A 22,518-nucleotide genomic window follows, 5' to 3' on the forward strand; every position below is an offset into this window, starting at 1 on the left:
ATGGACACCAGGTATAGGCTACTCCTACTCTGCTCCCAAGCACCAGATAGGGCCCTGAGCAGGCAGAGGTCCAGCAGCTCTGGGCACAGAATCCCAGAACACCCCAGCTGTCAATCTGGTCCTGATATTGAAGCTCACTTCTAAAAACTAAGCTTTGAAATCTTTATTTCTAAATAATTCTCTTGTCCTTCCTATTCCCCTCCCCCTCCTTTCCCTTCATTCCCCTTTGTCTAGTCCAGTGAACTTCTCTTCTTCTCCTCCCCACCCTCCCTTGTTGTGAATTAGCATCCACATATCAGAGAGAATATTCAGCCTTTGGCTTTGGGAGACTGGCTAATTTCACTTAGCATAATATTCTCTAGTTCCAGCCATTTGCTGGCAAATGCCATAATTTCATTTTTCTTTATGGCTGAGTAATATCCCATTGTGTATATGTACCACATTTTCTTTATCCATTCATCTATTGAAGGGCACCTAGGTTGGTTCCATAGCTTGGCTATTGTGAATTGAGCTGCTATAAACATTCATGTGGCTACATCACTGTAGGATCTGATTTTAAGTCCTTTGGGTATAGACCGAGGAGTGGGATGACTGGATCAAATGGTGCTTCCATTGTAAGTTTTCTAAGGAATCTCCTTACTGCTTTCCAAAGTGGTTGCACCAATTTGAATACCCAACCATGCTATGTTCACAACATGTACAACCACAAGCGTCTTTTCATGTCCTCTTGTTATGGGGCAGACCGTTCAGAGAACATACCAAGTCCATTTTGTTTGAATTGGAGTCTTTATTTAGCCGGGTGGCCCACATCCGCAAGCAGAGGCACAGAGCTGAATTGAGCAGTTAGCCAAACAGTGCAGTGGGTACATTGGGATTTCCCCGGGGACTTTCCAGGTTGGCATAGCAGCAAGCAAGCAGAAGGGAAGTGGGTCAAAATGACCCTAATTGAGTACAAGTTAGAGAATGGTTACTAACATCTAAACGATCAATCGCTGACAGAGTACACTGCTCAAGAAAAATGGGAACCAAAGAGAACAATTTTACATTGCGTAAGAATTACCATTTTGGGCTGGGGATGTGGCTCAAGCGGTAGCGCGCTCGCCTGGCATGCGTGCGGCCCGGGTTCGATCCTCAGCACCACATACAAACAAAGATGTTGTGTCTGCCGAAAACTAAAAACTAAATGTTAAAAAATAATTCTTAAAAAAAAAAAAAAAGAATTACCATTTTGTGTTGCCAAACATGCTATGCTAAGCAACTATTGATAGGCACAGAGGGGGAGTGTTCCCATGGGAGAAGCATTTCTTACATGAATCTGTTTGGCAACTGTTTGGCTATACGTCATTGCCCATATAGCGTGGCCTGTAACACTCTTAGCCATTCATATATCTTCTTTGGTGAAATCAAAATTTTTGCCTATTTTAAAATTGGCTTTTCTTCTTATAAGTTTTTTCTAATAATTTAGAGGCACTTATAATAACTCGGGGGGCACTCGAGCACTGAGACACATCCCCAGCCCTATTTTTTAAATTTTACTTACAGACAGGGTCTCACTGAGTCACTTAGCGCCTCACTTTTGCTGAGGTTGGCTTTGAACCTGCAATTCTCCTGCCTCAGCCTCCAGAGCCACTGGGATTACAGGTATGAGCCACTGCACCCACCTGGGTTTTCTTACTATTAATCAGTTATAAGAGTTCTCTATATATTTTGGATACAAATTTTGCCTTTCGTCAGGCAAACAATCTGCAGTATTTTCTAATCTAATCTAATCTGTGCCTTGTGTTTACATTTATCTGAATTCTGGCTCTTGAAATAAAAGTTTTTAATTTTGATGAGATCCAATTCATCCATTTTTTTTTTAAAGCATCATGCCTTTGGTGTCATACCTAAAACTCTACCCAACCTGGGTGAAAGATTTTCTTCCATTTTCTCACATAGTGGCTTTATGGTTTCAGCTTTTACCATGATGACTATGACCTACTTTGCTTTGGTATTTATGTACTTCGGTGTAAGGTAAGGGTCTAGGTTTATTCTTTTGCATGTAAATATTCAATTTCTTTTTTTGTGGCAGAGCGGGTACCAGGGATTGAACACAGAGGCATTCAACTACTGAGCTGTATCCTCAGCCCTATTTTGTATTTTATTTAGAGACAGGGTCTCACTGAGTTGCTTAGCGCCTCACTATTGCTGAAATTGGCTTTGAACTCAAGATCCTCCTGTCTCAGCCTCTAGAGCCATTGGGATTATAGGCATGCGCCACAAACAACGCCCATCCATTGACTATTCAATTTCTTGAAAAGATTATCCTTTCCCCATTGAATTATCTTGCTATGTTTGTCAGAAATCAATTGACAAGGGGCTGAGGATGTTTGCTTGCCTAGCATGTGCAAGGCCCTGGGATCAAACCTGGCAATGCAAAAAAATAAAACAACAAAACAAAGAATAATAATAATTAGAGACCTTAAAAAAAAAAAAGCTGGGTGCAGTGGTGCATGCCTGCAATCCCATTAACTATCAAGTCTGAGAAAGGATTGCAGATCAGAGGCCAGCATCAACAACTTAGCAAGATCCTATCTCAAATTAAAAATGAAAAAAAACTATGGGAATGTAGCTCAGTGGTAGAGTGCCCCCAAGTTCAATCAGTACCAGAAAAAATAAATAAGAAATCAATTGGCCAGAAATATAAGAATTTCTGGATCCTCAATTCTTTTTTTTTTAATCGATCTGTCCTTGTGTCAATACTGCCCTATATTAATTATTGCATATTCACAGTAAGTTTTAGAATTTAAAAATGATACTCTACCAATCTTGCTCTTTTTCAAAATTGTTTTGCTTATTCCAAGTCATTTGTATTTTCTTGTAAACCTTGGAGTCAACTTGTCAATTTTCCCCCAAAGAAATCCTATGGGATCTTGAGTTTGCTTCAGTCTATGAATTCATGTGGTAAAAATTATCTTCTTTATTTTTACCCCCTCTTCAGTACTAAGAATTAAACCTGAGGCACTCTTCCACCAAGCTACATCCCCAGTCCCTTTTTGTTTTGAGAGAGTGTTGCTAAAGGTTGGCCTCCAACATGTTTCCTCCTGCCTCAGCCTCCTGGGATTATAGGTGTCACTACCATGCCTGCAAAAATCACCATTTTGACAATACTGAGTCTTGGAATCCATCAACATGGAACTTTCCTCCACTTATGTAGGTCGTCCTTATTTCTGTTGCCAATGTTTTATGTAAGTTTTCAGCATACAGAAATTGTACTTACATTTATTATTGTTTTATGTGAAGGTAATATAAATTTCATTTTCAAATTGTTCTGTGGTTGATTTCTCTATATTGCTCTTGTATCCTTTCCACCTTGCCGAGCCAGGACGGGACGCTCGTGGCTGTCAGGAAATGCCAGGACGGGACATCGCGTGCATGCTACCCTCACCTAGCAAGTCTGATCACCCGAAGAACGGGGCCTGTGGCCAACAGGTGGGACTGCCAGGTGACAGAGTCACCATGGAAACCAGTTTGGTATATTCTCATAAAGTTGAATTTTCATGCACCCTGAACCCCCGCTGGAGGGGGGAAACTGTGCATCTAAGTCTAGACCCCAGAGAAACTGCCTCAATAGAAGGGTCTGTCTCTCAGATCTGTCCTTGGACGGTTGAACTAGAACACACTGTGGGTTCAGCACCGGCTTTCAGGCGGCTCCCAGCCTGGAGTGGGCTCTTCAATGACCTGAGAGACCCTTACACAGGTGCCCCAAGTGACATGGACATGAGTGAGCATCGCAGCATACACCGTTCAAGCCAATTTGGGCTTTTTGTTTTGTTGTTTTGGTACCAGGGATTGAACCCACAGCTCTTAACCACCGAGTCACATTCCCTGCCCTTTTTATTTTTTATTTTTGAAACAGGGCTTTGCTAAGTTGCCAAGGTTGGCCTCAAACTTGCAATCCTCCTGCCTCCATCTCTAGAGTTGCCAGAATTACATGTGTGCACCCCAGCACCTGGCTCAAACCGATTTTTAAAGCAAGAAAAAGTGTTCACAGACAGCAAATACTGACGAATAATTATGGCACAGTCACACCGTGGAATATTACACAGCAGTGGAAATGACTGGAAAACAGTCACGTGCAACAGCACGGACAAGTCCGACGTAACCACGGGTGAAAAGACAGGCCTCGGAGGCCAGGACAGTAGGTGCCACTGTCACACAGCTCAGAACCAGACCAAACCTGAACCACACGTCGTTTATAGACACACACCTTTGGGAAAACTCTTTTTGAAAAAAAAAAGGCAAAGTATAATCACAAAATTCAAGCCATGGGTTTCCTCTGGGGGAGGCGGAGGAATGGGAGGTGGGATCCAGGGCCTCGCGAGCCTCTCCATCTTGAGGAGGACAGCGACACCAAGGAGGTCAGCTTATCCCTGGTGTCCTCACGTATCCCACGTACTTTCATAGGTAACCTCCGTCTTCCCTCTCTGCTGCACGCGCGCACACACACACACACACACTCACACTCACAATCTTTAGCTCCACCCTCTCCCCAAGCACCAGGAACTCCATCTCTGACAGATGGTAGGAGAGGGACCCCGGAGACTCAGCAGCGGAGAAGAGTGGGCACCACCCAGCCACCCTAGCACCCACCCTCCAGGTGGCCCAGCCCCCACAGTAGGCCCAGGAAGGAATCTGGTTCCAGAAGAGAAAGCCCCCAGGGTGTGCCCGGCCCACCAATGGCAGGCACCAGGGACCCATCTGCATGACGAGGCTCAGCCCCGAGAGCCGATATTGTCAGGCCCTGAATGCAAACACTGCCCCCCACCACAGGTCAGAGATGGAGACTGGACACCGTTAGAACCGTGCTGTGCAAACACACTTCCTGGGTGCATCCCACGCGTGGCTGGACGTCAGCAGGGAGGGGAAGCAGGGGGCAGGTGAGCGGGCCAGTGGGGAACTGGGGACGCCAGTACCTGACCGAGCAGGAACCACCCAGGATCCGGGGGCCGTGGGGCCTGCGGTGGAGCCGTGGCTCCTGGGATGGTCCTCCTGGGTCCCTTCCTGGCCCCAGCCCAGGGCAGCGGCTGTCCCCAGCACTCACCTCTGCAGCTCCTTCAGGGAGACCGTGACCCGCAGGCTGTGGCCCAGGATGTAGAGAGCAGCCAGGATGTCCGCCCACTGCACCATCTCCCCCAGAGGCCCGCCCTTCAGCACCCGCGGGCTGAAGACGTCCCCGGACTCCTCGGTCAGGAAGCCAATGTGGACGAGAATCTGGGTCAGCGGGACGCAAGAGTTCAGTGGAAGGGCAGCAGACCTCTGCCCTCCCCCCGCCCCCACTTCACCAGCTGGGGGACCAGTGCAGCAGACACTGTCCCCAGGTTGGGCACTTTGGGAGGCCAAGGTCACCACGCCAGGTATTGGGGATGTCAGGAGTTATGTTCCAGACAGACATATGCAAAGACAGACAAGAGACAGTTCAGGCAATGAGAGGGACTCAGACGGCGAAGGGCCTCTCCTGCACCCATCCTGGCCCGGCCATCCCCGCCTCCCTCGCTACGGATCCTGTGCAAGGAAGCCCCCTGCGCTGCTCGGAGGGTCTGCCCTGTGCCTGCCCCGAGGCTGCGGGCCCTGAGCGCCACCTGAGCCCTGGGAGGATGGCAGACCTGCTTCTGGTCCCTCCAGACGTCCCCCAGCTTCTGTGCCAGACGCTGGACAGCCGTCGCCCACTGGGCCGTGAGCCGCTTGGTCCTCTTCTTCATGAAGATCAGGGACTCCTTCCCACTGCCCATCAGCTCCAGGAGGTGCGACAGGTTGCTCCGGAACACTGCCTAGAGGTGGGTCCCGACCTCAGCTCTCCCAGCCCCGACCTGCAGCCAGCCCCGCCCCCGCCACACTGGGGACAGGGACTGTCACCTCTCGTGAGGCTAGGGTCTGCTCCGGCTTCTCTTGTCCTTTCCAAGGGGCCCACCAGCCCCCAAAGCCGAGGAGCTGGCTCTCACCCCCCACACGGACCCCCAGCCAGGCTGGCGTGTCCCGGCCCAGCTCCCAGCTGGGACCCTGCCTAGGGGGCCGCTGCGAGGAGGCCGTGAGGGCAGTGGCCAGAGTCGGGGCAGGGCTGCCCTTCACCAGGTGCATTAAAGCCCTTAACTTTAAGCCTAAGACTCGTCATTGTTAGATGCGAGCACAGAAGGACGGCCAGGAGATTTAGGTACGAGGAAAGTGTCTGCACCCAGAAGGCCCTCAGCAAATGACAGCTATTATCACTCTTATCCCCGCCCCTTAAGGGGGCACCTGCAGGGACCCTGCCTGTCCCTGAAAACAGCTTCACTGAGCAGCACCCCAGGGCTAGGAGGGACACTGTCTGACTGACCTCCCATCAGTCCACCTCCTGACACAGCCCGATTCCACCCGGGCAGGGCTGAGGTCTCTCCCACTGCCCCGAGACTGTCCAGCCTGGGAGACATCCCCCACCTCCAGGCCTACCTGGACTCTGGGAAGGGGCTTGGGGGCCGTCTGAGCCGACGTCTGGTTTCTCCAGGGCAGCGGGGGACAGAACCACTCGACCTCACTGAGGTAGATGAGGAAGGAGCACTCGGTGCCGTCCACCCCGAAGAAGGCGTAGCAGGGGTCAGAGGTCCAGCGGGCACGCATCCACTGTGGAGGGGGCCAAGTCTGAGCAGGTGGCGTCACCAGCCCCGGCCCCTGCAGGCTCCCCTTGCGTGCACACCCCCAGGGACCCCAGGTCTCCCAGGACGGGGCCCATGAAGTGTGTCCTTCCCTAGAGACACAGCAAGGAAGGGCAGAGACCTGGCCATCTGTCCTGGCCACCAAAGTCCCCAGAGGAGGCAGGGCCAGGACCCCCATCCCCTAGGCCTCAGCAGAGGAAGACCCTGGGGGAGCAGGTGGGTCAGGATATGCAGGGGCCAAGTCCTTGTCCTTCATGCCTCAGGCCCTTGTCACAGGGCAAGTGGCCTGGGCAAGGTCCAGGGAAGGACGCCCCCAGTGGTCCTCCAGGAAGGGGTTTGCAACACCACGCCCAACCCTCCAAAGCAGCGAGGAGGCTTTATAGCCGTGACCGGCTCCCTGCAGGGACAGGCACACAGCCAGAGGTGGCCCTGAAGGGGCGGGAGGGACGCTAGGCCAGGGGAACTGGGGACGCCAGTACCTGACCCAGCAGAAACCACCCAGGATCCGGGGTACTTTCATAGGTAACCTCCGTCAGGAGGGTGGGGACAGAGCGGCCAGTCCCACTCCTTCTCCCAGCTGTTAGGCATTAGGCTGCCGATGGCCCACATTTAGTAGCTCTTTTACCAGGAGAAAGTGCTGGAGCCCCTCGGGGGACATCCTGGGGAGCCTGGGTTGGTGGCCATGCCGAGTCCAGCAGAGACACCGTTTCCCTGGGGTCAGCTTCAGCCAGCTGTGCCTGGGCCGGAGCCGCAGGCTGGGGAGAGAGGCCCTAGCTGGTGAACAGCCCTGCCAGGTCAGACTGCCAGGGCTAGGCTGGGACAGCCCCCGGGGCCACCCTCCAGCCGCGCTCCCACCCCCCTCAGCGCCAGGGCTCACCTCCACCTTTCCAGAGCAGTCAGGGAACTTGGGGTCACTGGGCGCCTCGCACTGGTCCCGCCGACCTTCAGACACTGTAAGGAGAGGTCAGCATGCTGAGGACAGGGGTCCAGGGAGGAGCCAAGGGTGGGGGGGACAGGATGGTCTTCGATGGGACAGGGCAGCGGTGGCCCACCTCCACCACCCGCCTGAGTTTTCTCGCCTGAAAGGCCAGGAGCTCAGCGGCCTGACAGGGTCCCCAGGAGCTGCCCTCCTCCACCCCCAGCCTGCTGGAAGAGGTGGCCGGAGCCCATGAGGAGCCCGGAGCAGCAAGGCTTCAAGCGCCCACAGCACGGCCCTGCCCTTTCGGAGGAGGGCAGGGATAGGCCTGCAGCCCCTGTAGGGGGGAGTGGAGGGGCCTGGGACCCTCCCCAGATGCCCCCTCTCTGGGAGCTGCCGAGCCCAGGGGCCGGACTCCAGGGACCTCCTCTGTCCCGGCGCCCTGTGGCGGGGCGGGGTGGGCCTGGGTCACCTTGCTGAGAGCCCGGCAGGACCCAGGAACCAGGTGAGCTCAGGGGAGGGGTCAGGCCTCCCGAGCACCCCACGCGCAGCCCCGGTGCGTGGTGAACACCCGACACCCACCCTTGCTGTGCAGGAGCAGGCTGTGGCGCAGGATCTGGTCCACCTTCACCGCGATGTCCGACACGTTCTGGGCGATGGCCTGGATCCGCTCCATGAGGCCGGCTCCAGAGGGCAGCCTGGGCAGGAGAGGCGGGGTGAGCCGCAGGACCGGCCTGGCCGGCCTCCCGGGGCCTGGGCCACTCAGCAATGGCAGGAGCGTCGGCCCTCGGGGCGCCCAAGCCCTGCCTCAGCCCGGACCCAGGGCGGTGAGAGCCGAGGCCACGTGGATGGGGAGGCCAGGTGGATGGGGAGGCCAGGTGGATGGGGCCACGGCCACCCAGCGGCCACCAAGGCAATGCGAACAGCGCCATCACAGGAAAGCCACGCCCACAGGTGGCCGAGCAGAGAGGAGCCTCTGCCAAGAGCCCGAGCAGGGGCACCCAACGCGCCCCAGGTGACACAGGCCCAGCCAGCTGCCCGGCTCTGTCCCCTCCCTTGGCACGGCACCAAGATAAATTCCACCCGCGGCAGCGCAGGGCCTCCCGGCTGCTCGACTCCAGTGACCATCCCAGAGTGGACCCTGGCATCCTAAAGGGTTGAGTGCCCCCCTGCCACGCCCTCCGCCGCACCCCAATGCCGAGTTCACCTCCTTGTCTTGCTGGCCGCTCGGCTGGAGCTCCTGGACATCCTGTGCTGTTTTGTCTATTGCGAACCCTTCCCGAGAGGAGCCCACGGGCCTTGTCTTCTCGTGCGAGGACAGCCCTGGGGCTGTTCCCTTTCCACACACCAGGTCTCTGTCACCCTCTGGCTCTGCCATGTCACCCCCTCCTGTTTAGGTTCTGTTTGTCCCTAGCCAAGGTCCAGGGCCTTCCTGGCCATATCTAGTGGGAACCGCAGGGAGGGTTTTTCCGACCTGGTCTCTGATTGGGTCTACACAGCCTGTCTCCCCCTCTCTTCTGAGCAGGGGGACCTGTCAGAGAAGGCACAGCAGTGACCCTCGGTGGCCAACTGCCCTCCTGCGTCATCTTCCCCCTCACTTCTACCATCTGTGGCCCATCTACCAAGGACAACTAGTGAGGGGGCTGGCGGGGACAGAGGCAGAGGAAGGGACAATGGGTGGATGACAGGAAAGGAAGGAGCCCCCCAGACACACACGTGCGCATGCGCGGACACACACACACACACACACACACACACACACGTGCTGTCATGCTCTCTGTTTCTTAACAAGGCCAGTGTGCTCATCTCTGCCCACGCCTCTAGTCCCTACAGGTTGCCTGCTTTCAGGAAGCCTCAACCCTCCTGCCACTTCCACCTCCCAACAATGAGCTCTCAGTCCTCAATTTGTGTTGGCCAATACGGTATCCCCAGCCCCAGGCAACTGTAGAGTACTGAAATGTTTCTCATCCAAACCCAGCATGTTGCCAGTGAGAAATACACACTGCATATGAAGAGAACATGGAAAAAATGAAAGCCACCTCATTGATGGTCTTATATTGATTACATGTTGAAATAACATTTGGATATATTGAATTAAACAAAATACACTATTAAAATTAATTTCACCTGTCTTTTTTTTACTTTTAAAAGTGTGGCTATAAGAAACTTTAAAATGACACCTGTGCTCCTATTTATTTCTTTCAGACAGTGTGATCTATAGAAAGGGTTCAGGTCCTCTCCTAACCCTAAAGGGGCACTGCCCCCAGAACCTCTCTCCAAGATGTCCTCCTGGGGGGAACAGAGAAGAGGAGAAGTGGAAGGAGGTTGTGCCTCTAACCAGAGGGTCTCAAATGAGGGACCGCTGGTATCAGGCAACTCTCTGCGCCCCACAAAGCAAAGGGCAAACAGATTCAAGCAGACTTGGGCTCCAGTCTCCTCACCAGGTGGCCGCCATGCCCAGTGGCATGCCATCACTAGCCCAGCCACTCCTCCCCCAGCCTCCCACCTCCCCTCTCCACCTCCCTCCCACCCACCTGCCTGTGCCACTGGGCTGCCAAAACTCTCCTCTGGCCCCTGTGTCCCTCCTCAAGTAGGACAACTGCCTCCCGGTGCCCACAAATGAAGTCCAAACAGCTTAGTCTCAGGCACAGTGTCCCCCACACCCTGACCCCAACCTACTGTCTTCCCCCTCATGGAGCCCCCAACTCTGCCAGCCCAGTGGCCCAGTTCTCATCTCCAGGCCCTGGTTCCTGCTCTTCCCTGGGCTGGAGTGTCCTCTTCCTGACAAAATTCCACTGTCTTTCAGAGCCCAATCCAAATCTTGCTCCTGCCAGTGCCTGCCTTCCTTGATCCATCAGACTCTGGACCTGGAGGGAGAAGACACAACCTTTGGGTCCTCTCCAGATTGGGAGCTCTGAGCTTGGCCTCTGCAATGGCCCTTCCATCCTGCCCTGCGGCAGGTAGACTGAGGGCTCCTGGAGGGCAGAGGCTTGTCTCAGGGACTCTCTGCCCACCCACTCTGGGTCTCACCCCTTTCCTTAAGGGCCACTAATGTTTGCTGAACACTGTATCCTAAAAACCCTGGGCAGAGGGTGGCAAAGGTAGTCCTCTGGGACCTACCTGAGGCTTCCACATGCTAGATCCCTGCCCTTCTCCTGGCTCCCCATACCTCGGACAGGCTCTCCGAAAAGGATGTGCACACGCACGCCCACACACCCACACACCACACACCCTCACGTACTCACACTCACACAGCGGACACTGAAGGCTTCCCCCTCTCGCAGGCCTGGAGCTCTGGCCCCAGGAGGTGGCCCCACCCATCCGCGGTGCTCATTCCTCCCACTAGAGAGGCCCTGCCCACTGGACCCAATGCCCTTGCGGGGAAGCCCCTCCGTTGCCGTCGGGTTTCCCTCCCTCCCTCCCTGGCTCGCTTCTGCCTGGCTAAAATCTGAACCCAGGAGCCAGGAGAGAGCCTGGCCTTCCATCTTGCCCCCACTGTTGGGGCACCTAGTTCTGGCTGCTCCAAGACTAACTGCCCCCTCCCGGCTGATCCCGCTCTGCCCCCGGGGGCACCCCGCCCCCTCCCCTCGGCAGGAATCTTACACTCGGGCTGTGAAGTTCGGGGTATTTTTAGGCCGGCGATAAATAATTCATAGGAAACGTGGCATCAGGCTGCCCCTGCGGGAGGAGGGGGCGCAAGCGGCGAGAGCCACTGTCACCCGCGGCTCAAGGACACTCGCGATGCGGCGGCGCCGGCGGTGACTCCCGGCGCGGGGACCGCGCCACGCCTCCTGGCGGCCAAACTGGGCACCACGCACTCGGCGCCCCCTGCCTCTCCCCTACCCCTTGTGGGTGTCCCTGGCCCTTAAGGTCCCCAGCCCAGTGCCCCGGGCTGGGTCTCCATCTCAAGCCCCACCGTGGGGGTGGCGAGCAGACCTGGAGACGGCGCTGTGAGACAGGTCCCAGCCAAGGCGCCCTGGGGCCGGAGCGAACTCAGGAGTCCGATTTCCTGCCTACCTGTCCCTTTCACATTCTTACTCTTCCCAATTTAGAAACAGGTTCAGAGCCACTGGTTCGTTTAGGAACTGGACTGGTTCCAAAATAGAGCCAGTACGATGGCACCCTCTTCAAATAAGGTCCTTTCCTTGATTTTTCCATGGCCAGGATCAGGATGGAGGATGAGGCCTCCATCCAAGGGCCGGGGGACTGAGTGCTAAGTCTCCTTGGGCTAGCAGGGCAGGGAACCGGGATGGACAAATGGATTGAGCATCAGGCCCAGGGGTCCTCTGGCCCACTCACCCAGCAGGACCTTTGAAGGGTAGCCAAACACACCTCTGGGAATTTTCAGGATGCAAGGTGCCCGCCCGTGCCTTCACAGGTCCTGGCCTTGCCATCCTAGGCTTAGGTACCCACTGCCTTTGGCATCAGGAAGCTCAGACTTCCCCTCCCAGGCGTCGGGGGATCCTGGTTGAGAGCAATCCCCAGGGGAACAAAGTGCCCTGGTGCTGCGGCCAGGGCTCAGCCAGCGGGGCTCAGGCTCTCCAGACCCCTCTTATGCCACCGCTTTTTTTTTTGAGTCCTCCTAGCCTGTGTCCTCCAGGGATCAGGGTTGGTTTTTGGAAGATGCCACCACATCAGAAGCCCACTCTGATTCTCTGAGGGCAGAGAAGAGGGAGAGCTGAGAGGGGAGGGCCTAGGGGGATCACAGGGGGTTAAGGGTCCCACAATGGAAGGTAGATGCCACCACAGCAGGTGCCCCATAGACATGGGGAAACCAGAGGAATGGGCTCCTGAAGCCGCCACAGCCCCTTTCACCCTCTGGGGTCCTCACCCTCTCCAGCCCCCTCACTCGAGTGGAACCCAGTCTCAGCCCCAGGTCCCGGCCCCCACCCGACTCCTTGCCCCAGAGGCTTCCAGCAGCAACAGTTGGGGGACTCTGCAGCCCAGACTGACATATCCCCGCACCACTCACTGCCCGCAGGTACCGCGACGCTAGGAGAAGGGGAGGAGGGCTCCGAGACCCCGGGGACGAACGTCTTGGGAGCTTGGCCCGCGTCCTTCCCTGACGTCCGCTGTCTCCTCGGCCTGTCTTCCTCGCCTTTTCGCCGCCCGCCCGCCAGGGTCCAAACCCCAGGCCCCGTTCCCGAGGGTCCCTGTCCCCCGGTCGCCCCTCCCTGGCTCCCTGCGCTGTCGGACTCTCCCTGGGTGTCCCGCGTCTGTCTCCGCCGTCCTTGCCCGCGCGGCGCCGGAGTCCAGCCCCAAGTTGGCGGCGAAGTTGGCGCCCCCGGCTCGCCGCGTCCCTGGCAGCCACTCACCGGGGGAAGGGGCGCTGCGCCCGCGCCCAGAGCCCTCGCCGGCCGCCTCCCGCGCGGTGCCTGTCCTGGCGCCACGGCCCCGGCGCGTTGGCGCGCTCGCTGCTAGCTCGGCGGGCGCCTGAGCCCGGCGCGGCGGGACCAGTGCCCGCAGCGCGGCCTGGCAGGTGAGTCCCGCCGGCCCCCGCGCCCAGCCCAAGACCCGCTGGGCGCCGGGGTCCGTCCCGGGCTGGGCTGCGCCTCCGGCTCCCAGGGCTCGCCAGCCGACTGTGGCGGAGCGCTCGCCGCCGCCTGCCGCCTCCGCCCCGCCCCGGCCCGCCGCCCGCGCCCCTCCGGGCCCCTCCCTGCCGGCGGGTGCCCAGGTCCTCTCTCCCCTCTCTGGGACTGTGTCCCCAGACCCGATATCCAGAGGCAAGTGCGGCTATGGAGAAAACACCAGCTTGCCCTGAGCCCTGGGTTTAGCCCTCAGTTCTCTAGCTGTGTGACCTTGGGCCAGTTAATTTCGAGGGTCCCTCAGTTTATAAAGTGAGGCCAACATCTTGGAGCTGCCATAAAACACTGTAAATTGAAATAATCCAGGAACTATTTTTAAAAAGAATCGTGGATCTGGCTGGAAACCGACAGAGGCCGGAAGGCACAGAGAGCCTGCAGAGAGACTAGGGATCCAGGCCAGACCTGCTGGGCCAGTGGGAGGGACCTGGAGCAAGTCGCTGCCCAATTCCCACTCCCACCCTTTTCCTCATCTCAGTATCTCAGTTGTCCTGGGGTAACCAGGGAAGGCACCAGGGAGCAGGGCCAGCAGGGCAGGGTAGACTTGGCCCTGGCCAGGGATGACCAAAACGTGGGAAGAATAGGGAAGACCACAGGAGTGGAACCAAGAGCAGAGAGGGAGCACGCAGGCATGCCAGGCCTGACCACCAAACCCAGCCCAAGAGGTCCCTGACCAGGGAGCTGCTTCCCAAGTGTCACCTGGTGACCACAGGCAAGCTGCAGCCAGAACGGTACCCCAGTCTCTTAAAGAAATAGTCCCATCAACCATGGCCCTTGGTTGTAACTGCTTTATTTCCATCATGTTCCCGATCAAGTAGCCCCCCAAAATCCAGCAGCAGAGAGGTGGGAGGAGGTGGGATGGGCCTGCACCCCACCTAACATTAGGTTACCTCCAAAACCCACACTGGCAAGGACAACTTCATAGGAGGCAGTACTCAGAGACCCCTGGAAAAGGGCCAGCCAAGCCCCCAAGCCCGGGCAGGTGGTGCTGTAGCTGGGGAAGAGTCTGGCTCAGACTGACTCATGCCCCTCCTCCCTGCACAGTGCTCTTCCTTTTCCTGATAGGGACTGGGATCCAGGCTCAGTGCCCCAGCAGCCTCAGCATCTCATGAGGATCCACCAGCTTCTCCCGGGGTTTCCCAGCACCCTGTCCCCGGGAAACCTCCTCAGCATCCAGCTTTTCCCAGTCTGAGAAAGAGACTGGTCGGACACCTGAAGTAGAGGAAAGAGAAGTCAATATTGCTCCCTCCTCCTTTATCCCCTCCAGAGGACCCTCCTCCCAGAGAGAGAAGCCCAAAGAGAAGCCATCCTCCCACTCCCCAAATCTCAGCATCAGGGCCCAGACCTCGGCTGCTCAGCAGGGCCTGGATGGCTGCGAAGCCCGGCCTGGGGCCTGAGGGCAGCAGCCCAGCCTTCAGGTCCTGCAGCAGCATCTGGCTAGTGAGGAAGCTGTCCGTCATGGTAGTGGTAATGACACCTGTGGGTCCCCTCTTCACCCAGCCACTGCAGTAGAGGCCTGAATGGGGCAACAAAGGAAGGGGACATGGCTGGACACTGCTGGACAAGCCTGTGTCCTAACCTATACGCATGTGCACACGCAGATATACGACAAGTCCCCCAGAAGACCCACCAGCTGGGCCCATTATGGCCACTAGTCTACCAACTTGAATTCTTCTCAACCTGTTTTTGCCATGCTACCCCCTCATCCCTAGGGCCTGTCCACCCCCAGTCCAGAGGCCTTTAGTAAATGTTATTGGATGAACGCACGTGGGTACTTAGACTGGAAGCTGAGGATGAGGGCGCTCATCTCTAACCCTAGCACTGAGCACGGGCCCAGCCCAGCCCAGGCCTTGGAGAAGGCTTACTGAAGGACATAATGACAACATGTCCTAGTGCTTGGGAACTCCTTCTAGGGCCAGGGTGGGCTGGGTCCTGGGACAGGGTCTGCCTCAGAGCAGGTTCTCATAGTGTGTCACTAGATGAATGAGTGGCCCTGGGGACATCGGCCTTCCAGCTCCCCACCATAATTAGGTACCCAGTCTTCCCATACCCTCTCACCTGGCACACCCACAACCCGGCCCTCTACATTGGGGATGATCCCAAGTTTGGAGTCAAAAGGCACACTGGGGTCAATGGGGCGGCTCTTATACCCAACGCTGCTCAGTACCAGCCCGCAAGGGAGGTCCTCCGTGTCTCCTGTGGGCACTGCCTGGGTGGCCTCACCGACACCCTGTTGGGGAGAGTGCAAGCAACAGCAGGCTGGATGGGCAGGCCTACAACGGAGGTGTCCTTGGTAGCATGAGACTCACCTCCAGTCTGGTTACCGCTAGGCGGATGCCTGCTGCCTGTCGCCCATCTGGAGAGGGCAGCACCTGCTGGGGGCTTCGGAAAAAGCGGAGGCCCCAGGCACGGGTGGCCAATGCCTGGCCGGCAGTCCCCGCCCCTGGCTTCTCTGTGGCAGTTTGAAGCAGCAGTTCCATCAGCCGCTTCCTTGGACGGGGAACCTCTGTCAGCAATGCAGAACATTTAGGGTTGCCCCACCCACTGAGTCCTCCCGCAAGCCTTCTTTGACCTAAGCCATCCCTCCCTTGTGAGCTGGGGGCCAGGCCAGGGCCCCTCACCCTTGATTCTGTCCTGGAGGCCCAAGAAATCTGCAGGATCCAAAATGGACCGGGTTCCTGGCAAATGAATCATCTCTCGAAGCTCCTTGAAGATAGGGAGTGGGGAGTGGGGAGGAGGTCAGGCCCTGAGCATGTCCACTCCTGAGCCCACCCAAGTCCAGTCCAGGAGTGGGGAAAGCACATGGCCCTGGGGGCCCTGTTCTATCCCAGGAAGCAGCACTCCCAGGGGCTGAGCCACCCCATCCCCCAAGGGAAGATCCTCTATCTGGGATCCTGGCCCCTCCTCATCTGACCCCTGTACCTTAATGGTAAAGGCCACTTGCAGGGGTCCACGCCGGCCCACTATCCACACAGTCTTCACCCGACTCTGCCTCAGCACTCCCAGGGCAGCTTCTGTGATGTCTGTTTTCTAGCACAAAAGAAGGTCCTTGAAATCACTGGATACCAACCTGGAGAAGGGGACTCTCCATTTGGTCGTGTCCCAAACTCTGAGCAGAAAGCTGGCAGCCCAAAACTGAACCACTGCTCCCCCTGGTGGTCAGATGAAGCACTACTGCAAACTCTGCAGATGGCTCCAACTAGCAGCAAACCCTGACTCTCAATGAACAAGTACTGAGAGTTTACCATGTGTCCAGCACTAGGCAAGGTCAGTCTATGTGAGCAAAACAGACATGGTTCTGGCCCTCACAGAGCTTCTTATTTGGTGAAGAGAGAAATATTCATCAAATCTCATCAATGAGTGTGAAACTGCAGTGCTGACAATATGCTATACGTGAAACAGAAGTAGACTGATCTGCCAGGCGCAGTGGTACACACCTGTAGTCCCAGTGGCTTGGGAGGATGAGGCAGGAGGATTACGAGTTCAAAGCCAGCCTCAGCAACTTAGCAAGGCCCTAAGCCACTTAGCAAGGCCCTGTCTTAAAATAAAAAGGGCTGGGGATATGGCTCAGTGGTTAAGTGCCCCTAGATTCAATCCCTAGTACCAAAAAAAGGTAGACTGATTTGTGAGAAAAAGATATTACAGAGAAAGTGGACCTATTTATGGAGATCCTGGAACGCTTCCTGGTGGCAGGAATAACTAAGCCAGTGAACTTTCACAACTGACAGGAAGTGAGCCAGAATCTTCCAAGCAAGAGGGACAGTGTGTGCAAAGGTCCTATTGCACACTTAAGCTTAAAAAAGAAAAAAAGTCCATGTACCAGAGATGCTGAAGGTGAAGGGGAAATGATACAGGATGAAGCTCACAGGGCTGCCTTCCAGAAGGCCTCTGCCTGGCTGAGCACCTGAGGAAACAGGTGCTGAGCTGGGCTTCAGGGAGGAGGCCTCATCCCTGCAAGCAGGGTACCCTCCCCTCAGTGTGCCTTCACCTGCAGCAGCTGACCTACCACTCACCTCCAGGAGCTCATGTGGGGTCAGCAGGATCCGGGCTACATCCAGAGCCACATTCCCCTGCCCCAGGATCACGGCTGTGTCACAGCTCAGGTCTGGTGCCAGCTGCAGGGAAAAGGTCTTATAGTGTGCCCCTAGCCTTAGCTCTAGTCAGGCTAATCTCATTTGCAGACACCTCATGCCCAGTCCCAGCTCTGAAAGTCCATCCTACTTGAGCATCAGGTGGGGCCCTTCTCCCCCAGCTGTCCCCACCTCTGCCCAGAGTCCCTCCATGGCTGACCTGCCACGCCTGTCAGTCCATCTCTCCCACCTCCTCATCTCACTCCTCACTGCCTCTTCCCCCAGCTCTGGCCTCTGAGGGCTTCCCTGGCCCTGCAAGGGCTGGGGAGGAAGCGCAGCAGGAGTACTCCCCAAACTCACCTCCCGGTTCTCAGGAAGCCCATTGTACCAGCCCACAAAGGCCCTGGCCGAGCATACACCAGGCAGCTCCTCCCCGGGAATCTCCAGGCTCTGGTGGTCCTCTGCCCCATAACTCTGAGGAAAGATCACAGGCCCAAGGCCCAGAGCCCTCAGCACCAGCACCACAGGGCCAGGAAGCCCCACCTGGTCCCCAGGGATCCTTTCAGGAGCTTCCATCCTGGCCTCAGCCCTGCCCCATCCGTGCCTCAGCTACCATCCTCCAGCCACAGTCTCCCAGCCAGGGCCCTCACACTCACCAGCACCACCGCATGGTAGGCACCCTGCAGCTCAGGCACTGTCACATCTTTGCCCACCACCACATTTCCCCTGAAGGCACAGCGGTCCGATCGGGCAGTCTGGGTGAAGGTGTTGATGACATTCTGCCAGTAACCCCCCAAGAGGGAGGGATTAGAGGTTGAGGTAGCTCCAGGGACCCAGTGTCACCCTCACGCTTGCCTGGGTTGAACCATCACAGGGGGCCTCCTTGACCTCCTTGTCTGGTCCAGTGTCTCCAAACACCACCCTCAATACTCAGAGAGACCCACCTTCACCTCGGGATGGTCAGGTGCCACACCAAACCGCACTAGGCCGAAGGGCACAAGCTGCTTCTCATAGATGTCCACATGGGCCTGGGTGTGGTGCTGGGAGAGAAGGCACATTTGGGAGGGTGGAGGGAAAAGCAGGGCCCCCTTGGGTCCTCCCTTCCCCAGAGAGAGCAGGAGAGCTCAGCTCAGAGAGCAGAAAACACAAAGAGGCTTTGACTATCTACGAGAAGAAAGAGCGCCCCTTGTCTCCTCTTCTGCCCAGAGAGCCCAACAAGGGGCAGAACGAGCAGCAAGACAGGCTGAGGTCAGACCTCAGGAAGGATAGCCAGCCACGAGATTGTGAGAAATGTGGCAAAATCAGGAGAGCTGAAGCTTCCCCTCCATGGAGTTTAGTATCAGGGGAGCATCATCTACTCAAGTCAGATCAGCCTTGCCCTCTGACCCTCTGACACTTCTAGAAATACTCAGCAGGTCTCATGACTTCAGAATCACCTTTTGAAAATCTTTTTTTTTTTTTTAATGGTTTTAGGGGTTGAACCCAGGGGCAGCTTCACCACTGAGCTACATCCTCAGCCCTTTTTATATTTTGAGACAGGCCCTCAAATCTGTGATCCTTCTGCTTTAGCTCCCCAAGAAGCTGAGATTAGAGGTATGTGCCACACTACCTAACCACCCTTTTAAGTTCATACCTACCCTTAGCTCTAGTCTCCAATGTCATCCCACTGGAACAGGGACCAACAAGATAGGAAATGGGGACATAGCAGGGGCATGGGCAGGGGAGAAGGAGGTAGAAATGAATTTATTCCCAGTCTTAGAAAACAGTTTCACTCTAACAGAAGTTCCACATTGCCTGTCCTCCTGCGGCACCCTGAGGGGCTGTAGGGATGGCACAGAGCTGGGACTGGGCAGATAAGCCTGGTCTGGCTCTGCCACCAACCAGCAGCATGAGCCTGGCAAGTCCCAGGACCTCCTAGGTCTCAGGTTCTTCCTCTAAACTGAGAACACCAGGAGGTCAAGATGGTGAGACTTCTTGGCCACAAACCATCTGGGGTACAGCAATGGGGCTCCTATGGAAGACACCCTGGCTTGCTCTCCCACATAGCCACTTCCTGTAGAACCTCCTGATTCAACGGAATGCAAGGCCTAGGAGCTCCTGCCCTTAGTGCCTCAGCTTTGCGAAATCCCCTCTTTCCTCCACTCCACTGCCTGTCCACAGCCATTGCCACCACTAACTGGCTCTGTGCCACAGAGAAAGTTTTCTAGTTTCTCTGTACAATAGAACATCCCTTCTGTGTCAGGCTCAAGGTAAAATGAGTAAGTCCTGAAGCTCTTGGCCAAGGCCTGGCCTGACAAGGGCATTCAATCAATGTAAACTATCATTACTATCACTACCACTGTTGTTACCTTTCTTTTGCTCCAAAACCTTCCTTTGCTGCCTGTTGCCTTGGAACAGTTCACACTGCTCAGCCTGGCAGTCAAGTCCTGACATGACACAACCCAGCTGTCTTTATCTTCTGTGCTTTTCTTCATTTGAGTAAGAAGGCTCTCTCCAAGGTCACCATCATAACACCCCTTATCTCACATGGCCAACCCCATCCTCCAGGAAACCCCCTCCCTTACCCATTCCTCTGGCTGCTCCTTCTTGGTTCCCCTTCCCTCTGTTCTCCCTCTAACAAGGACACTTTTGGAGGTGCTTCTGGTCTGAGACCCTTCTTTCCCCAAGTTTTGGGGAGGTTTTACTGACTCCTTCCTGATTTCAAATTATGGATCTTTTTCCTTCTCCCTCTCCCTCTTCTGTCCAGACCTCTCTCCAAGCTCTAAACCTGAGACCCTAGGCTGTCTTACCCACTGCACACATCCTGAAGCCATTGAGATAAAACCATACTGTTGTCCCCCAAATGTCTCCCCTTCTGCTCCTATGCTTCCTTTCACCCCTTCCACCCAGAGCTAGCCCCTGGGTCTCCTTGCTCATCTCTTTCTGATCCCTTATCCTTATCCCAGTCCTGCCTATGTCTACCCTGCAAACAGCAAGTACAACTGAAATTTAAAATGAGGTTCTGGGCTGGGGGGGTATAGTTAGTAGGAGTGTTTGCCCAGCCTGCAGAGGCCCGGGTTTGATACCCAGTACCACAAAAAATGGGAGGGGCTCTGTGGTCCCCCAGATGGTATGAGCTCCCTGGCCTCCATCCCAGAGCCCAGGCTGTCCTCCTGCACCCATGGCCTTGCATTCCAGGCTGACTCCTCACACACCAGAGGCCCTTCCCATAGCCAGTGGCCTTCAGTGCAACTCAAATGCACCATACACCTATCATTGAGCTATATCCCCAGCCCCTCACTTTTTTCTCCAATTTTATTTTGAAACAGGAACCCACTAAGTTGTCCACATTGGCCTCAAACTTGGATCCTCCTGCCTCAGCCTAAGTTGCTGGAACTATGGGCATGTGCCACCACACCTGGTAGGAAAGAGCTTCTTGTTGACCCACCTGGCCTGGCTCACTCTGCTTGTATCACTTAACTAGCTCTGTCACCCATGTTGCTTGGGAAGCATGTGTAGGCCACTTCAACAGTGACCAGTTCATCCTGGTCTCCATGAGACCTTTCCTAGTTTCAGCACTGAAAATCCCTTGTCCCAGGCAAATCAGGACAGTGGGCCACCCTATCTTTCTTAATCTGCATTGTATATAACTAATATATTCATCCTTTCTTCTCTCTCTCCACAGACACTCCAAGTTCCTCCAAACCTAGGCCACTGACTCATCTCAGTTAACCTAGGTCTCCCCGTGCCCTAGTGTATCTGGTAGCCTTGGCCAATACTGAAAGCCTTGAGACCTTGGCCTGTAGTGGGGGGAGGAGCCAGGCAGCAGGAGGACTGGAGCTGTGGGTGAGGAGGGCACAGCAAATTGGACAAAATTACAGAAAGCTGGGAGAAGATGGTGCCTCGAAATGCAGGCTGTCAGAGACAGACTGGAGACAAGGAAGAGAAAAGATGAGGAGAAGACAGCCAATCTGGAGGGCTGCATAAGCTCCTCAGAGTGCTTGGCCAAGGAAACACAGCTGCCCATCAGCCACTAACAACCAACCATGGGGAAAACACACTTCTCTCATAGTTGAAGACCTAAGGTGGGACTCCCCAGCTCTAGGTAAGAAAACAGGTAAAAATATACAGCCTAGGTGGGCTGGGAGCCTCTTCCTCATCAGGCAACCCCAAAAAGGGGTAGAGCTTGCCCTTGGGATGGAGCGACAGGTGAATGAATTACGGGGATGAAGCCTGAAGAAGTGGCTTACCTTTAGCAGGTGTTGGGTCGTGTAGAAGCCAGCTGGGCCACTGCCCACCACACAGATCTGGGGATTCTTCTGTGCAGAGAAATGCCGGTAGAAGCCTGAGTCTGGGCAGAGAAGGGGAGCAAGGTCAAATCAACACTCTAATCCCAAACCAACTTCAGATGAGTCTGTCAGGAGATGCATCTTGCAGAGCTTCACCCTCCCCTGAACCTTCCTTCTCATTTTTCTCAAAGCTTTGGCATTTATAGGGTTCCTCACTTCATCTGAACCCCCAAAGGCTGTGTCTTTATCCAGATACCCACACCTTGCCCATGAACCTATGTCCTGTCCACAACCCTTATGGCCCCTGAAGCTTCCCTGCCCAGCACTTTTTCATTTTTCTTATAGAATTCCCTACCCAATCAGCTATTATCCTACATCTTCCCACTGACTCCATATCATCCCAACCCCGCCCACCCGTGGGGATCTCCCCACAAGCCCTGTCTCTTTCTTCTTTTAACTCCCCTCTCTCCTTAGAACTCGATATTGCTCCTACAGACCGACCCTGTTTCACCTCAAATTTCCCTGTCTCCACACAGACCTCTGTGTCAACCCCGTCTCACACATGTGTACCTCATGGTCTCTCCTTTCAATCTTTGCTAACCTCCATCACATCCGTGAGGCTTCACATCTCACCATGCAGGCCCCCATTTGCCCGACACCACCCCTCACTTCTCTATGAATGGACTCCTCAAGTCTCTCCCCTCTCCAGCTCAGCCCTGCTCCGCGGTGATCCCTACACTTCGCGCTCCCAGGCCTCCCAGGTTCCCGTCCAGCCCAAAGTGCCCTGCACCTACTCGTGGAGTTACTAGCTGAAGGTGGTCGGATTCGTGGCCACCCCAACCAGTGCCACCAGAGCCAGCAGCGCGGAGCCATAGCTGGGACCTGGTCCCTGTGACTGCCCCACGCTCGGCGTCGGCTCGGCCCCGCCCTCCTTGACTCCGCCCCCGACCCCGCCCTGTCCGACTTCTGATCCCGCCCACACGACTGGCCCCGCCTCACACTCAGGGAAAGCAC

At 55.8% G+C, this 22,518-nt stretch overlaps 2 protein-coding genes across 6 annotated transcripts; both read right to left on the bottom strand.

The window, feature by feature from the left end:
- Positions 1 to 1,157: 1,157 nt before the first annotated feature.
- On the bottom strand, positions 1,158 to 8,385 carry LOC124081552 (alpha-1,6-mannosylglycoprotein 6-beta-N-acetylglucosaminyltransferase B). 2 transcript variants are annotated; one of them, XM_046427780.2, is made up of 6 exons: positions 8,167 to 8,385; positions 7,546 to 7,619; positions 6,466 to 6,636; positions 5,646 to 5,810; positions 5,084 to 5,253; positions 1,158 to 1,179 (listed from the first exon to the last, which is right to left on the bottom strand). In XM_046427780.2, the coding sequence occupies exons 1-6, from the start codon at positions 8,258 to 8,260 to the stop codon at positions 1,173 to 1,175; spliced, it is 681 nt and encodes a 226-aa protein (XP_046283736.1). In that variant the 5' UTR covers positions 8,261 to 8,385; the 3' UTR covers positions 1,158 to 1,172. The 2 variants fall into 2 exon arrangements, with proteins under 2 accessions (XP_046283736.1, XP_058429705.1); XM_058573722.1 differs by lacking the exon at positions 1,158 to 1,179 and having other exon boundaries at positions 1,715 to 5,253.
- A 5,555-nt stretch (positions 8,386 to 13,940) lies between these two features.
- Positions 13,941 to 22,442, bottom strand: LOC124081537 (NADPH:adrenodoxin oxidoreductase, mitochondrial). 4 transcript variants are annotated; one of them, XM_046427758.1, is made up of 13 exons: positions 22,299 to 22,392; positions 21,619 to 21,740; positions 21,466 to 21,534; positions 18,181 to 18,276; positions 17,893 to 18,015; positions 17,597 to 17,710; positions 17,180 to 17,281; positions 16,089 to 16,196; positions 15,788 to 15,872; positions 15,476 to 15,672; positions 15,225 to 15,396; positions 14,512 to 14,682; positions 13,941 to 14,378 (listed from the first exon to the last, which is right to left on the bottom strand). In XM_046427758.1, the coding sequence occupies exons 1-13, from the start codon at positions 22,375 to 22,377 to the stop codon at positions 14,248 to 14,250; spliced, it is 1,569 nt and encodes a 522-aa protein (XP_046283714.1). In that variant the 5' UTR covers positions 22,378 to 22,392; the 3' UTR covers positions 13,941 to 14,247. The 4 variants fall into 4 exon arrangements, with proteins under 4 accessions (XP_046283714.1, XP_058429694.1, XP_046283712.1 ...); XM_058573711.1 differs by lacking the exon at positions 21,619 to 21,740 and having other exon boundaries at positions 14,518 to 14,682; positions 21,466 to 21,566; positions 22,299 to 22,442; XM_046427756.2 differs by lacking the exon at positions 21,619 to 21,740 and having other exon boundaries at positions 21,466 to 21,566; positions 22,299 to 22,442.
- Positions 22,443 to 22,518: the final 76 nt, after the last annotated feature.

This window comes from Marmota monax, unplaced genomic scaffold, assembly GCF_021218885.2.
Source record: "Marmota monax isolate L192 unplaced genomic scaffold, Marmota_monax_Labrador192_F-V1.1 WCK01_AAM20220418_F8-fsc00285, whole genome shotgun sequence".
NCBI lineage: Eukaryota > Metazoa > Chordata > Mammalia > Rodentia > Sciuridae > Marmota > Marmota monax.